Source organism: Chaetodon auriga, chromosome 7, assembly GCF_051107435.1.
Source record: "Chaetodon auriga isolate fChaAug3 chromosome 7, fChaAug3.hap1, whole genome shotgun sequence".
Classification (NCBI taxonomy): Eukaryota; Metazoa; Chordata; class Actinopteri; order Chaetodontiformes; family Chaetodontidae; genus Chaetodon; species Chaetodon auriga.
In genome coordinates, this window is record NC_135080.1 from 15,977,987 (window position 1) to 15,995,000 (window position 17,014).

The window sequence follows — 17,014 nt, forward strand, 5'->3', positions numbered from 1 at the left end:
TATTTTTCTGTTAGTTGAAATATTGCATGTGCTTCTTCTTCTTCTGTACAGCAGCAGCAATATGTGACAGTTTGAAGTTTAGAGTAGACTGAGATATGACTCAGAGGTGACTGCATGGGGAGTGACTGGCTCCTTGTACAGGCTTCTTTGCACTGAGACATAAAACACTGGGGAATAAGATGCTGGTTTAAAATCCTCGTTGCATTCCTCCTCATGGCCTCTATGTTCCCGTTCCTGTGAAGTATATGCATTGGACAGGTGTTGTTTTTGTTTGCAGGGGCTGTTTGCATGTCACCCTTGGAGGTGTTAGTGGAGATGTTGTTGCAAAAGTCTTTCTCCTCCATGTTCACCAGCTGAAGCTGACTGTATAATACTTGATGAATGGCATGGCATGACGCTATTTGTAAGATATCGTGTCCAGTTTAAAGTAAAGTAAAACTGGGAGTTTAAAGTAAAAGTAATCTTTAAGACAGTAATTCTGACCTGCTTTTGAATGCAGCTCAAAAATATTTGCATCTTTTAAAATAAAAAAGAAAAAGGTGTGCTAATATCCTCAGTCAGTACTGTATAGATCTGATGTTCTTTATTAATCCCCAGCTAGCATTGCTTTCACATAGGCACTGTTATCATACATCCCAGAATCTGACTCTCTATTGGATAGAGGGTAAAAAAAATCTGCAGTGTATTCATTTTACTGCTATGACTGCTCTTGCACTGAACCTTAACTAGAGTGCCTGTGAAAGAATTTGTCTTTCAAAATGGAAAGAAGCTATATTTTCTTTCACTTTTCTGGAAGTAATTAAGCTCAAAGGTGCAGCCAAGTCAAAAGTTCAAGGTGTGGTTTGACCAAAAACTTAGCGGAGGAAAAATAAATAAGTCCATTTTGGTGAATGGTGATTAAGTTAGGAGAAACAGGGTGTAAAAGATGCTGCCTTAGTAACTCCTGTGGTTGTTCTCACAGCTTCAGGGAACAGTGATGTCTTTTACAGATCTGGCATGATTCTTCCTTAAGGTCTACCTTAAGTTAGCTAACACACCATGCACAGAGCTTATCCTGTCTGAGTCTGTCCGTCCAGTTCGGTCCTCTGTACAGCTCCAGGTCAATTATAAACATTTTATTTTGTAAAATGAGTAACATGAACCTAATGAACATCTAGTTTCCTCAGTATTTTTCTGGCTGTGAGACAAAAGGACACATTTGTGAGACTGTTAGCTCTTGGCCAAATCATTGCCAGCAGACGAGGTGAGGACATAATCGTGTTAACAATAATATTTATGCACCAAACTCTCTTGGTCTTAACACTGTTTAATCCCGGATACTGGGCCCTAATCTAAAGGTCCAGTTAACAGATTAAAGGGCTTGAATTGTGTGAAAAGTGTGCAGCAGACTGTGTTTTGAATTAAGATATAATGGGAACCACATGGTTGTAGTGATGGCAGGCCTCATTGTTTGTTTTGGTCTCGTTTCAAAAAATTTCTTTGACCAAAATTTAGTTGCTGTAGCTGCTGTGGTGCTGAAGGTTTTGAGGTGTGGATGTCATGATGTTCTTTGTTTTCATAAAGAACTGCGGCACAGACCTCATGATTACCTCTGACAGGTTGGTCTTTGCTTTGGCTAGTAGCTCTCTTGTTCTGTTTATCAGAGGTCACTGAAAAGGTTCATTGAAAACTATATTAACAATGTAAGCCTTCAGAAATGAACAGATCCATTTAAAGTTGACTGGTCTGATGTATTATGAACTTAATCACTGAGAAAGTTTGGACACCCAAAAACGTATTTCGGCAAAAACCTTAAAAGATATTACTTAAGGCCATTATTTATGATCATGATCATCTATTGAAAAGCGAGTTAAAAGCCACTTCAACTTCTGGCAGAACACATCAGATCTTCCAGTAATGGAGGCATGCTTTACTGAGCCACCAGAGCCCTCACTTAAGTGTTCACTTAACAGACTGGAATAAGAAAAATCAGCGGTCATAAAAAAGCATCATAAAATGCTTGTCAAATGTTTTCTCTTTTATGTTACAAAGAGTCTCTGCCATGTTGAAAAGGTAGTTTAAAGTGCACAGTTTTCCTCTGGGAAGACTGGAAAACCAGGTGGTAAAAGCACAAAATCATATTGTTTTTCCCTGTGCATTGTCAGCTACAGCTGTTCAACTTTGAGTGTTATTGTTTTATCACTGACAGGAAGCTGAGCATTAGTCTTGTGTCTAATGGTGATTGGACACAAGTGAATCCACCACACGGTCAGGATGAGCAGGTCTGTGATGCAAAAGGAGAGGATGTGTAATCATGAAAAACAAAGACACTGAACAATAGTCAAGTGAATTGTATATGTACAGTTCAATTTCCCAAATCACAAATTTGCCTCAGGGAGGGTTTAGCAATCTGTGCAACAAACGACACCTTCCTGTAGATAAACAGAGGTGTAACCAGAAAACCACTGAGTTTAAGATGGCAGCATTCACTTTGTCGTTTGCCAATATAACTTTCTTTAAGCCCTGCGTTCCTCCCCTTCCTGTTTTCATTCCTCAAGTCTGCCATTAACTGTGTGTATGTAGGATTCATATACCAAGAACCAGGCTTCAAGGTTGTTGGTCTTAAAGACTGGGCAACGCAAGTGCTACATACTTAGCACTGCTATCAGAGGAAGAGGCTCATTAGGGCCCTAATGGCTGCCATATGTCTGGGAAGTTCTCACACACCAAACAAGCATGCCCTCATCCCTCCAAATGCATCAAGGCACCATTGTTTACCAGGTTAATGCTGAGCGAGTTGGAGCTAATGGTCTGTGTGATTGACCATGTGCTCCCAAAGCTCACTGTGAGATTCCAACAGTAGCAGCCGAGCCCTCTCAGCTTGAAGGAGTTCATCCTCCTTGGACTTGGGTTAACTGTGCCCTTGTAGTGTCAGCATTAGGTTTGGGAAATAAGCTCTTGAAAGGTGGGACACTGGTAAGTGGGCAGGTGGGCACATTGCAGTCTTCCCCACTTTACTAAAACCTACTGATAATGGCCTTTGAGCAAGGAAGCTAAAAAAAGTGCACAGTTCTTTTGACTATCATAAGTCAGAACACTGAATAGATATTTGACTTTTGGACCCACAGTGCAGCTGTTCGGCTGTGGAATAAGGGAATGAACATGATGGTTTTTCAGGATGAGCTTTTTGGAGTAGCTCTATCATCATTTCTTTTTTTGCTTTTTTTGGAATATGCTGAGTTTCCCTGTTGTTGTTCTGTAGAAAGCTTTCATAGAGAAGAGCTTACCCATTGTCAGTCATGTGAACATACAAACCTTACCAGACTGACATGAGCCTCTGCAGCAGGTGAATTCATTTTCATTTAGGGGTGAACTATTGCTTCACCTAAAGTACCTAAAGTATGCATCAGTGGAACTGGTTAATGGTAAAATTTATGACAACAGCAAGTAGTATTGATGTTGTGTAACTAAGTGCATGTATTACATGAATTCTTTGAATCAACTTAATGTTGTTTCATGGATGCCTTTATGGACATGCATTAAGTCTAATCTAAGATTAAAATCAATTTTCAATAGTAATTTTTACAGAACAGTCATTCTAAACACAACTTATGCTTCATCTATGTCTGTGAAATCAGCCCTAAGTTTGTTTTTTTTTCTTTTCTTTCTGTGTGATGCCAAGTAGTCCCATACCTGCTAAACATAAGGCAGATAAATGTGCAGTAAATCTACAGCCATGTCTCATCCTTCCTGTGGAGAACGTTTTCTATCTATTGGTGAAGCACACAGGATGGCTTTTCCAGATGGAGTTCACAGGGGCTTTCATGGAACTATAAGGCAAGAAGGTAGACTTTAAGGGCAGGCGTCCAAGTGTCATTTCAGAATAGATTAGTTCATTAATATGTTAAATCTGGTGGTATCAGCTCACTTGTAGAATAAAGGAGTTTTCAAGATCCTGTGATTCATAGCTGTGCAGACGAGTGTGTACACCCCAGAGACTTAAACCTCACACTGTGCATGTGTGAGAAGACACTTTCTTACCAAAGCCCTTGAATGGAATGCCACCTCAGGTCTATAAGAATTTAAATTACCGTTATTTATCAGTTCATGATGGTTGTGGTTCATTGTATTATTATTAATATTCCATACTAAAAAAAAAAATACAAATTGTGTGGTGATCGTTGCAGTTTTATTTAGGGCTGATGTAACTGGTGCATGTGCTTCAGTTTATGGGATAAGTGTGCAACCTGTATCCAATGGGTGAAAACGTCTGCTTACAAAAACAGAGCACCCAGTTTTCAACATTCAAGTCATTTATCCCATGCTGTGAGGACGCAAATTAAATTTTATTAATGCTATAAAAAAAAAACGAAAAAGGAAAAACATGTGCACAGCAAGGGAAGAAACTGTGGCTCACTGAGACTGTCCAATCTGATTCAGACATAAACTATACAGTCAAAAATCCTCATCATATTAGGGCATAAATTCTGTGTTGAAGGGACAAATTTGAACCATGTGAGCTGCTGGAGTGAGGTGGTAGAAGCATGCAACCATGCGGTCCAAAGTATACAGGAGCACTGATTCTTCACATAGATGCTGCAATGAGAAGAGAGTGAGAAATGTTTCCACAGATAATAAAACACTTCAAATGAGACTGCACCATCCAACACTAGCTCCATGTTTCTTCACTCTTTTATTGTGTGCTTGAATGAAGACCTAATGACAACTGGTATTCTTCCTCTGTGTTGAAAGCCATGATTGATTGTGTCCTTTTCTCAGGCTAGTTGACCTTTTTCGTTCAATGCAACGTCTTAAAAGCAATTCCACTTTTGTCTCTTTATTTGCCACTGATCTGAGTGTTTAAGCTTACTTTCCTCTCTGTGACAGTTTCCTTAAAGCTCCTCAGCCCTCCATGAATGACCTTTGACCTTTGCTGGAGTGCATAGGAACTTGTGTTTTTGCTAATAGCACTTGATGGATCCTTTCTTTCCTCTGCTTAACTGCTGTGTAAAGTAACCAGAAAGTATTCAGAAAATTCAGAAATCTATTGTCCCAAGACATTGTTGAACAGTTAACCTGTACATACCATAAAATATAGCATGGGATACAGCAAATGTAGAATGTTAGGCTTTGAATTTTGTAAGATGGGTAAAAGCATGTGGGACTACATCTCTTAAAATGGTTAAGAAGTGGTATTAACATGCTTTTAAGCTCCTTGCACAATGAAATATCAGCTGCAGCCCCTATGCTACACATACATACATATATACAATATATTTCATTTATAAATGAATAAAAATGAAAACAAAACAAAACAACCAAACCATGTGTGTGTGACTTAGTGCTCCAAAAACATATAGAAAGAAAACAGCAAATGCACACGTTGCAGCATCAATGCAGCTGCAGCAACGTAGTGTGAATAATGAATAATCATAATGAACAATGAGTTGTGCAGCTTGCAAATCTGAATAGTGAATGCATCGCTGGCTGTGATGAGGCCTAAAAAGAATTCAGAGAACGGATGGAGCGAAGGAAATGGGAGTGAGCCATTAAAATCATCAGATGGAATGTCTCAGCATTAAAATATCAGATTTAGATTTAGATTTATTTGTCTGTCTGCAAGGAAAATATTACAGCTCGTGGTCAAACTGTAGTGATTTTACAGCTTCGGGAGCTGGCTCTGCTGTCGTCCTTCTGTTGTTCACTACAGCGGTCGAAAAATGTTTCCTGTTATGACAGTTCTCATTTATCCCCCTTTGGTTTATATGAAGAGTGGTTGTTGCAATATCAGATATCTTGCCTGCTTTTGGTCATGTGTCATTTTTAGTTAAATAATAGAGTTAAGAGATGAGCGTTGCAGACTTTCCTTTTAAATGAGAATTGCCAGCCCAGCTGTGATAACAGACATAGGCGAGTCCCTTTGTCAGTCGTCGTCCTTTTCTGTGTGCATTTGTAATAATAGAAATGTGGGAATAAAGACTTAGAAAATGTAGGAAATACAAGTCATTCCTGCTGGAGCTTCAAATTCCATCTAGTGAGGAAGAAACCATAAATCACTTCCGACCACTGAGGTCTGAGATCTAAGCCTTTCACATTCACTGCACAGCGCTGAGAGACCTGCCGCACAGCTGAGGCCTGCTGATTCAGTTATTGATCCTCACTTTCTTTGTCTAATGTTTTTAACACGAGGGGAATGGACACATGGTCAAAGCTTTGTTGATTTATTAAATGTTAAACTACTTCAAATAGTTTTTTGGGGAGGAAGAGCACTGGCCCTTGGAGAAATTGGAAAAAGGAGTACTGTACTGTAGAGGACAAGTAATGACAATAACACCTAACGAGATAAGCAGGAATCGGGACTCGGTGGCCGATGTTTGTCTGTAGAGAAGACAAGAACATTCAAGCAGCTGTCTGTTCTCTCTGTTACCTGATGGGAAACCATTAACACCACCATTCAAAACAGGAGAGCAGCACTGTCCAGTCTGATTCTGAGCTGTAAGCAGTAATAAGAGAGCCATGGAGTGCACTACGCTTTCAAGGACATGCAGATGTGCTTCCAAAATGTATAAAAGAATGACTCTGTGTTGAGGTAAGTGGTATGTGTCATCCACCCCGTCAGTCCATCGGTCAGATGAAGACTGATGAACCAGATTCATTGGTACAAGGCTTAGAGGCCACATGAGGGAGTCAGGACTGGTGAATATCGAGGAAGCGGCTGCAGGTGTTTGGGTATCAGGGGACTTGGATCTACATGGAGCGCTGTGCTTCAGTTCAGGAGGATCACTGTGCTTTACAGCATTCTTAATGAACTGTGTGTTGCTTATGTACCAAAGCAATGCTGGGTGATAAGTTTGTGCCTGTCAGCTTTCCATATTATTATGTTGTCCTGGAACATATATGCTTGATAAAAAGAAAATCATGACTGTTTCCTCCAAAAACCTCAGCAATGAAAGGATCTTTTCTAAAGGAATGAAGATTTTGTTCAATGCATTAAGAAAAAGATCCCCGACTCCCTTTCATAATGCTATATTTTGACTTTTGAGACCTTTTATCTTTTAGGTTTAAAGGTCCCCTAGTGACATCGGGCATGTCTGTGGAGACTTACAGAAATAATTGCATGCATATGTATGTGTATTGCATGCGGGTGGCCTGTGTAATGCATCTGAATGCACCACAGCTGAACCAAGGCAGAAATTTTCTATCTTAATGCCAACATGTGCCAAGAGTAACATTGCTCGGATTTAGAGTCAAACAGGATGGTTTCCACGAATCCAGACCTCAGCTTTGTGTGGGTCGCAGCTAATCGGATAGAGACAGCAAGGGGTTGTTTACAGGTACATGTGTAATGAGATATACTGGGTTAATAAAGCAATAAACCACTCAAGGCCATGGTTCACAGTGAGCATCTGAGAGGTGTTGTTATGCATGAGAGGACGGTTTAACACAGTGCCCCATCTGGAACTATTTATGATTGCTTTTCTACTCGAGCAATCTAGTTATTGTACAACAGTGAATAAAAGAATACTTGAATTCAAAACTCAGGACACTCAAATGCCAAGTTTTGAGCTTGTGTTCATAGACTGTAGGAGAACATAGCTAGAGGGTCTTAAACTTCACTTGTAGGCTTCTGAGGAGATGTTCTGAAGTCTGTATTTAGCCTTACTGCTCACCTCCATCATCTCAGTCACTAGAGCCAAAAAGATCCAATTTGAACCTGTGTGGAGCTCAGGTGAGGCAAGTATGTGGCAATCACCATTACTGATATTAAGGTAAACGTACCCTAAAACTTCTACCTTCAAAGCCTTTGTATTTCTGTTGTAGTGCTTTTCCAGCCTTTTCAGTTCAGTATTCAGTTTCAGCGTTTGCATGTATTTTATTTTACATCTCATAACACTGCTGTATTTTTTCTGTTAATGCCTTCTGTTTATTCCATGTTTGGCCCTGATCAACATGCTAACAAGGATAGGAAGAAAGTATTTCTGCGTTTTAATTTAAGGGCTTCAGCAACGCTGGGAAAGCATTTTTTGTGTGTGTGTGCTTCAGCCCTTTTTGGGACATATCTTTTTTTGTATGTATTAAATGTCTTAACAGTCATTGCATTGCATATGCATGTGAGGTCTCGTCTTCAGAACAAATCTATTTAGCAAATCTTATCCAATCATGTAAATTCTTTTATTTTTGCACATTTAAGTGACATTTTCATGATTTTTCATTTTGTTGTAGTTGCTAGACCCAGAGAATAGTGATAATTGCTCTGCTATAAATCTCTTTTTATGCTACTAATAAGATATATCTTTCCCCTCCTCACAGTGATTGTTTTACAAAAACACTGTGATTACGCAGAGTTATGGTCATTTGATGGCCGTCAGGTTAGGCTACAGACACAAAGCCTGACTGACGACTCTGTGAAAGGCCACAAAGTCCAAAATAGCAAAATCTGGGTCATGAAACTGTGGATTTCTGTCTTTATTTGTATTTAAGGAATGGTGATGAGTCGTGGCAGTGCATTTTGATCAACCTTTGTAAATGCCTTGACGGAGCCTGAATGACTGTTTCCTCAAATTTGGTTTCGCTCTCTGCTTGGCATCTTGATGATGAGGGCAAATGACCCTGAGCTGATATGGAGAACTCATTAGGGCGCTCAGGAGCTGCAGGATCAAAGTGGACATGTGTAAGGGGCCAGAGCCCTGAGGTTACGGGCCCATGCCACCTCCCTATAGGTTAATGACAAGCGCTGACCAGGGCTGTCGCTATGTCTGCAACTATGTGTATGTGTGTGCACATTTTTCAGGGTTTGGCTGAAGGTTTCTTAGACCCCCCTCCAGTAAAGGGGAATGTGCTGAACGCTGGACTACTGTGTCAGTAAAGGTTCACAAAGGCCATGGCAGGGCAATGCAGGAAAATAATGCAAATTACAAAAACTTGCATGCATATAATCCTTAATAGGCAGTTACTCCCTATTTTCACTACAACAACCAAGGTAAAGGTGCCTTTAAAGACTATAAACAGAAGGACAGCTAAGCCTAAATCTGCATCAATCTGCTCAATCCATTACCTTCTATAGAAATTCCTGAAAGTCTGCCTCTCCAGATGACCCAGATAACATTGCCTGCCCTTAGAAACCAAGCGTGGGTGTGGCCTGAAAAAGAACTATGGCGACCCATCCTTAGTTTCTGAGGTCCTGCAGAATTCTTCGAATTGCATTTTAAGGGCTGCAGAATTTTGTTTTTCTTCTTGCCAAAGTTCCTCTTGTGTTACTTGCTGCAGACTTGATTACATCAGAATTGTAGACCAGGAAAGAAGCTATTACTACCCTTTAATAACCACTGTTGAAGAAACAGCTGCTGCTCTTTCTCTGGTTTGTTCCACCTACTGTAACCAATGCTTTCAGAGCTCTTCCTCTCCACTGGCAAGACACATGAGAAATACATGTTGTTGTAATGATTCAGCACCACTCGTCCAAACTGTGTGCTTTGCATCCCTTCAACTAAAACAATCTGAGAGTATCGATAATGCATCTCACATGGTCAGCTGGAGGCAGTTTTGTCCTAATGGAGTGCTGCGGTTTTGTGATTTTTTCAGGTAGCAGCTCTGTCCTCATCCCGTCACAAACCCTTTTTTTTATCAGTGTATTTTTTGTTTTTCATGTAAACACATATGGAAGCAGAGACATTTTATATGAGCAATTGGGGCTGTTTATCATTCCCTGTTGTCTGTTCATAGTTCTGGCAAAGTTGTCCATGGGTGTCTTCCAGGCTGTGGAAACAGATAAAATACAGAGTAGACATCCTTGAATGGACCAGCAGGAGAATTCTTGGCAAAGCTCTGAGTCTATTCGTTCAGCATGTTGAAACCTAAAGAAGAAATCACTTTCACGTTTTTTATCTGGAATTCTTGTGGCACATGATATGTTGCCTTTTGCATTTAATTATATGTGTTTTAATTAACCTTTGCATAAATACCAAAGGATTTATGTGACATAACATTGCTATTAAGTTAAAATCCTTCATTACAAGCTGTTTCTTAAAGAACAGCCATACGTAACTGTGTGAATTTCACAGAATAACTATCTGTAGTTTGATACACCAGGATTACATTTGCCATGTGCTCATAGTCAAGCTGCCAAACATCTTGCTACAGTAAAACATACTGCTCTCTACCTCTCACTGTCTTTTTCTTTCCAAATTGTTTCTCCAAGTTGTGTTTTTGAAATTTCCTGTTAGTCAAAGACAAACAAACTATTGCTCAATGCACGGCTAAGGGGTCCCATTAAGTCTTTTAACAGATGGAGACATAATACTGAATAACTTTTCCTTCCTCCTCGGTTACTTTAGCCTTCCTCTTTGACAGGAGGTGTCCATGCAAGTGCAATGCATTTCTCTGTCACCATCTCCCTTTTCTAAAGCAAACAGACAACACTGTATCATCTGTGAAAGGTTCGGCCGTGCTGCTGCCACGTGGACAAGAACCACAGTGGTTTAATCAGCTTGTATGGGGATCAGGAGAAAGTTCATTCAAAGGACATTAAATTGAAAACTGTGCTCAGGAACATTTTACATTTCGCACACGTGCTCATTCGGCCCCATCTGACAGGCATTTACTTTACTAAATATTTAGTCAGGAAGATAGAATTAACTTCCAAAGCTATCAACTGCAACATTGGGCAAATCTTTCCTGTGACTGATCTTTAGCCAGTGATCAGTCAGATATGAAAATGACACTTGTGGCCACATTCATGTCTTGCGTGTCACAGATTGATCATATTAGCATTTCACTGTTGCTGTTGCATGTATTGCAGAAAGTACAATTTATTCAAAGACAGTTTTTGGTGGTGATCCACAGCTGATAGGCACACACAAAAACACCACAGCAAGGAGCCTGAGGGTTTTTGCTGGAGCACAAGAGCTAAGCTAGGGACAAACCTGGAAATCATTTCATCCTTGGAGACAAGTAAGAACATGGGAAACATGGGATATACATACACACTAATGTCAGAGTGGAAGTACTGGCATATATTTTATGAAGTGCTAAGGCTGAAGATTCTGGAGACTCTGGATGGTTTTTTGGTCTGCATTTAAAGAATTCTCCATTTCAGTCCTCTGACTTTAGTTGGTGAACCACAACATGTGGAAAGATGCAAGTTACCGCATCTCCTGTTTCTTTTATTTGCTAGAAGGCATGCACTGGTTCTTAAAGACTGACAGCAGACTCACTAAGGAGAGCTTGTTTTTGACCACTGGGAGGTAATTGGCATCACAGGATTTCTGTCAGACATTGCTTTGGGAGGCAGCAGGTTTGCGATCCATAACGTGACAAGTGAAAATAAACTCTGTAAAAGTGAAGGAACTCCACAAAGAGCAAGAGAAGTCCGCTGACAGGAAGCTTGAAACCTTTCAGTCCCCACAGTTGCTTTAGCTGCGGTGTTTTGTGGACGGTGCATGAGTAACACTGGACTTTTAATTCTTTTCTTTCAGATGTTAATGAATGTGAAGTGGATGAAGGAGGGTGTGAAGGGTACTGTTGCAACACCATTGGCAGCTACTACTGCAAGTGTCCTGAGGGCAGTAGACTGGGGGCAGATGGCAAAGCATGTCACGGTAAGATGGACACCTGGATGTAGCTGGTGTGCACAAACATAAACAAGCTTGTGCTGTTTTAATGTTTTTAATATTAGAATGGAAATTAATTGTAAGCAAACACAAAATATCACACACACGATGTGTCCTCTAACATGCCTTAAATGGACACAGGGCCTCATGTGCAATACAAAGATGGCAAGTGTAGGATACATGATTTCATAGTTCAGTGCTGACCACATAAACTCTGTGACCCGGTTCATTTTACCCTCTCTACATCCGGAGCTGTTCTTGAATGCTTAATGTAATCTAGGTGTAAGTTTCCAGAGAGGGTTTTAGAGCAGAATACATGCCCATGCATAGAAAGAGTAAGACAGCTGTCTCCAATTCTGCAGCCCCACTTAACAATACCTGCAGCATATGGTGGTCAACACAATCTCACTAATGGAGTTACATTTCAGACATTTTAATTTAATTTATTTTGTCTGTGGAAAAAGCCACTCAGTGAAAGAAAAAAAAGAAGCCTCAATTCATCCTAATGGAATTTTACATGTTACAAATGTTTAAAATTAAATCCACCCGCTGAATGAAATGATTAGTGTCTCTACAGTAAAATCGCAAGGTTAAAGGTATCAGATGAAGCTTTCATTATGTAGAAAAACAGTTTTGCTACATTTTGTCTCTCTCACCAAAATGAATTGTGGGCACCTTTAAGGCCTCACAAACATATTGAATGAATTTTCCATCTTAGAAACATTTGCCAGGTTTTATTTCAGTGTTCTGAAACATTCATGCTGTTTATATCTTGAGGTCCTCTTCTTATTGGTACATTACTACTTTTTAACTTTTGTACTATCAATGCTCAATGACATTTTCTTCCTTAAATGTGTATCACACCTGTTACTTGTCTCCATCAGTCAAGTGACCTTCTCCTTTTAGCGGCCCATAAAGAGTCTCTCATAACCAATACGGTGACACATTCATCAAAAAACATTGCTTTCCAATGCCGCTATAAGTAAAAAACCCTACAGTATGCCTTTCGGTCACGCTTTTACTTTACTAGAACTTTTAAGTTATAGGAATTTAAAAGAATAAAATTATTTGATGAACATCCAACATTTTTACGACGCACAACTGGCATGCTAAATACATATTACCAAAGAGTAATAACGTAAATGTGTTAGTTTCCATATATTCTAAATGCGTAAAACGAATGTCTGCTTGGATAAAATGTTGAATCCATCTGAATGAATTCAATGGCCCTTATGATTTTGAAGAATTATGTAGTTGTTCTAGGTCATTAGGTTAAAATTGAAGACCTACTTAACCGTTTGGACTTCAGGCTGTAAAGGAGTGAGGAAAACATGCAGGCAGCGCTGCTTTCTAATGACCGCCTCGTCTCAGACGGCATGCTGTCTGTTTGGCCGCTCATCTGACTGCAGTCTGCTGAGTTGGTGTTGGGCACTGAGGCCCATTTGTTCTTGAGAGCTACAGGTGTGAACAAGTGGCCCCGACCTTTAACCTGTAAGACAGGATATTGTCACTGGATGATAATTTAAAGTCTGACAGGCAACCACTGGAGAAGCCAAACGGAAGCAGCCTCAGCAGCTGTGAAGTTCTTCTTTTACAGGCTTTTGTGTGAATCGTATGTGTGGTCGAATTTATGGGGAAAGACAGCGAGTTTCGATTTGAGCTCTTCAAGAAAAGTAAAGCTGTGAAGGAGTGTTTGTCATATGAATCACTGAAGAAAACACACATGATAAATGCTATCAAACAAGGTTGCACATGAACATTTTTATGCCTCTGGCCCTCTTCTGTTTTTAGTAAATTCTCTGGCGTTCATTCTGAAGACCACCTGTTCTTTACGTTCTGCCACCAAAGCTGTGCTCCCCAATGATTCGTTCGCCACACCGCTTGGTGGTAGATGCCAGCTCAGCACCTCCGCTTAGAGCCAGACGGTGTCACGCGATACCATTCAGACCTCAGGCCCCTCGACCTCTGACACCACCACCAGCACTCCCACCCCTGCTGCCACACACACCACCTCACCACTGGTGAAAAGCAGCCATTGTGTGTCTCCCATTGAAATCCTCTCACATGAGGAGCCCAATAAGTATATTAACCTTGACAAACCTCCCCCAGCGTCTATTGTTCTGCATGTTAGCGTCCTCTACAATAGCTGCCAATGTGTTAAAATACAAAAGAGTGCAGAATGATAGGACGATTCATGAATATGTGATTCTTCACAGGCGGTGGTGTAGTGATTATTTGTTTCAGCAGATGTCTCAATGAAACCAATATGAATTCCTTTAAACCTGATCCCACTAGTCTGTACGCAGCGTATGAAAAGGATTCTTTCAGCGGTGAAAAGGCTCCACTTTGACACCCCCTCCTCCCTGTAGCCCCTTTTATTGGGAACAGGCTAATTAAAATAGTCTTGCGATCATTTCGGAGGGGGCTTTTCCCACGGGTCTGTCATGCACACACACACACACACACACACACACACACACACACACACACACACACACACACACGAACACACGCAAACTTTTTGAAAATGATTTCTAATATTTGCACTACTCGGGTAATGCTTTGACCTCCGAGGAGCCTAAATGATGGTAGTGTTGCGTGCTCAAATAAACCGAACCACATGTTCTTAGTATTTAAACCCCCCCCCCCCATTAAAAGAGTAAATGCAACATTATTTTCCCCTCTTCGCACACATCGACTCTGCCATCACGGGTGCGTGCTGAAAAAGCCCTTGCGAGTCAGAGGTGACAACTGGGAGGATGTCAGCAGGATGTGTGATGTGTTGTCCAGATGTGTAGTAAAGCCTGACTGTCCTTGAGTGCAGTGTCCAGGTATGTTGTCTTCTCAGCTTGCTTCTGTCTCCGTGGAACACGAGCCTCAGTCTGACAGGCGTGCAGCCATGTGCAGGTCTCTCCTGTGCAGGAAACAAATTGATTGCACGCATGCTACTACAAAAAACAGCACGATAAGCCATTCATCATTCACCCTGAAGACATCATACATGTGTATTTTTTTCTAGAGGAGGCAGAGCACAGGTTCAGTAAGTATTGTGCTGCTGAAGCAGGTGGTGATTCAAGGGCACGCTGACACATTGGCTGCCATCAGAGGAAAATGATAGAAAGTATAAAAACTTTCAAAATAAGATTTTTCTATTTTCCATCACTATTGAAAGTCATGACAGCAGGACTTGAACGTGGCAGCTGAACTGTACATGTAACACTCAAACGAAGATCTCTGCAAAAGTCAAAATAGAGAAGAGATTTGAGATCTGGTCAAAATTAAAAAAATTACAACTCTTTAAATCTATAATGCTAAAAATGTGTTTTTCATTTTCCTTCATTTGGTTCACCGCAGATGGAATGTTTAATTAGACCGCCTCAAAGTTGGATGTGAGATTTTATAAAGGATGTAATAAATGTCTCGTTTCTAAAAAGCTGCTCAATTTAGGCTTCTATTCAGTTCAGCATTATTTTCCTACAACTGACCAAAGTTCTCAATCTGTCATTGTTCAGCAGAGCTCCAATTTTTTCACACACAAGATGACTCGAGCAGAGAGGCTGTTTATACGGCCTTCTAATTGTACCATGTTCATGACCAGCGTGCTTGTAAATGAAGTCTTTGACACAGTCAGAAGCAGATTGACATTCCTAACAATTCCCATGTTTTATTGTCTGCCAAAGTGTCCTTAATTGCGCAGTCTTGTGGTTGTGGGCAGCACTATGTTAGATGAATGTAATGGTTTCTTAATGAGCATTTGCCTGTGCATGTTAATGAGTAATGACATTTGAATTTTTGCCTACATGTGCGTGTTCAGATGTAAATGAGTGTGAGGAGCTCAATGGAGGATGCCAGCAGACGTGTGTCAATACACCAGGCTCTTATCACTGTGAGTGCAGCGAAGGCTTCCGCATGCACGCCGATGGTCGGACCTGCATTGGTAAGCATGAAACAGAAGTTTTTCTTACACTTGTGGTAACCATTCAAGTCCTTCTACGCCCCCGTACACACTGCATTTCCCCCTCATTAATAATGTTGAATATTTTGAAACATTTCCCAAGTGGTGTGGAGCAACACTCAGATAGGACATTGACACCGCTCTTGTATCTGTCCACTGCCCTCGCGGTGCGCTCTCTTGTGCAGAGCTGCGAACATTCAGAAGTCTTCCAATAAACACACAAGGCTCAACTTTTCACATTTTTTACTGTTTCCTCTTTGGCTTTTTGCGTTTGTTTGTAAAACTGAAACATTGCAGAGGTAGCAGCCAGTTAGCTTAGCTTAGCATAAAGACTGGAAGCAGTTAGCCTGTCTGTGTCTGCAGACAATGTGGTCCATTTGCCTGTAGTGCAGTAGTGCAGCGCCTCTAAAGCTCTCCAATTAACACGTCATCTCCGGTTTGATTAATCTAAAAAAATGAAAAAAGAAAAGCAATGTGTAAAGATGAGAATTTGTTACCTCACAGCAGCCAGTAAATCTACATCTTGTCAACTGTACATCCACTATTTTTTCTTTTTTAAATGTTTAATGTCCTTGGCTATACAAAGATTTTAGAATATTAACATATTAGAACCACAACTACCAACTCCGACAGTGTCAGCCAAGTGTGTGAGAGCACCTGGAAGAATATCCACTCCACTGTATTGAAATAAAGTCAGTAATACTCAAAAGAACAGCAGAGCTGAGCCTCCATGATTAATCTCAGTGTCTAGTGGGAAATTCTGACATAATTTGAAAGGGGAAATGTAAGATGGTAAAGTACTTTTTCCCATTTTAGCACAATAAAACCTGTAGGTAATGAGAAAATTTGTTACTTGCTGAAAGCCAGCACTCCTCTGATGCTTTTGGTCTTATTTTTCATTCTTAATACTCCCATTTTTTGACCGCAGCTTAGTGGTAGAGGATAGGGATGGGGGCAGAGGGATAGCTAATTGTGTCTGTTCAAGTCATCAGTGTTAAAAGCCAGCCGTTCTCTCAGCTTTACAGCCCGTCTGTGTCATCATGTCTGTGTTTAGAGCACCCAGAAGGCACAGGGCTGATATTCATATTTGGCACATCATTAAATCACAAGAGTAATGGGATGGAAAGATCATTAGAGAGTAACCAGGGGTACCCGTTGGGCCCGGCTTGAATATCATTTTCCAGTTTCTAGCCTTTACCCAGGCGTTTTCCATAATTACATGGCTGCAGAGATTGAGGTGTGAAAGCCAGTTTAGACCGCCAACAAATTCAATTATATCTGTCACCCTGTGAGAGTTCAGATTTTAACACAAAGTTTTACATCCATTAATTCTGTGATTGGATACCAGAGCTGATGGGTTTCCATGCTCGATGATTTATCCTGTGTGTGTTTCTGTCTCTTTTCCTTCAAAGCTGTGAACTCTTGCTCGGTGTTGAACGGTGGATGTGAGCATAAGTGTGTGGACATGGGG

At 40.6% G+C, this 17,014-nt stretch overlaps 1 protein-coding gene across 1 annotated transcript in view; it reads left to right on the forward strand.

The window, feature by feature from the left end:
* egfem1 (EGF-like and EMI domain containing 1) overlaps nt 1-17,014 on the forward strand; it is a 52,992-nt gene that overhangs the window by 7,245 nt on the left and 28,733 nt on the right. The window contains exons 5-7 of the mRNA XM_076734226.1: nt 11,454-11,576; nt 15,403-15,525; nt 16,956-17,014. The exon at nt 16,956-17,014 is cut by the window's right edge and continues 67 nt beyond it. Coding sequence (XP_076590341.1) covers nt 11,454-11,576; nt 15,403-15,525; nt 16,956-17,014 — 305 coding nt within the window. The remainder of the gene's footprint in view (nt 1-11,453; nt 11,577-15,402; nt 15,526-16,955) is intronic.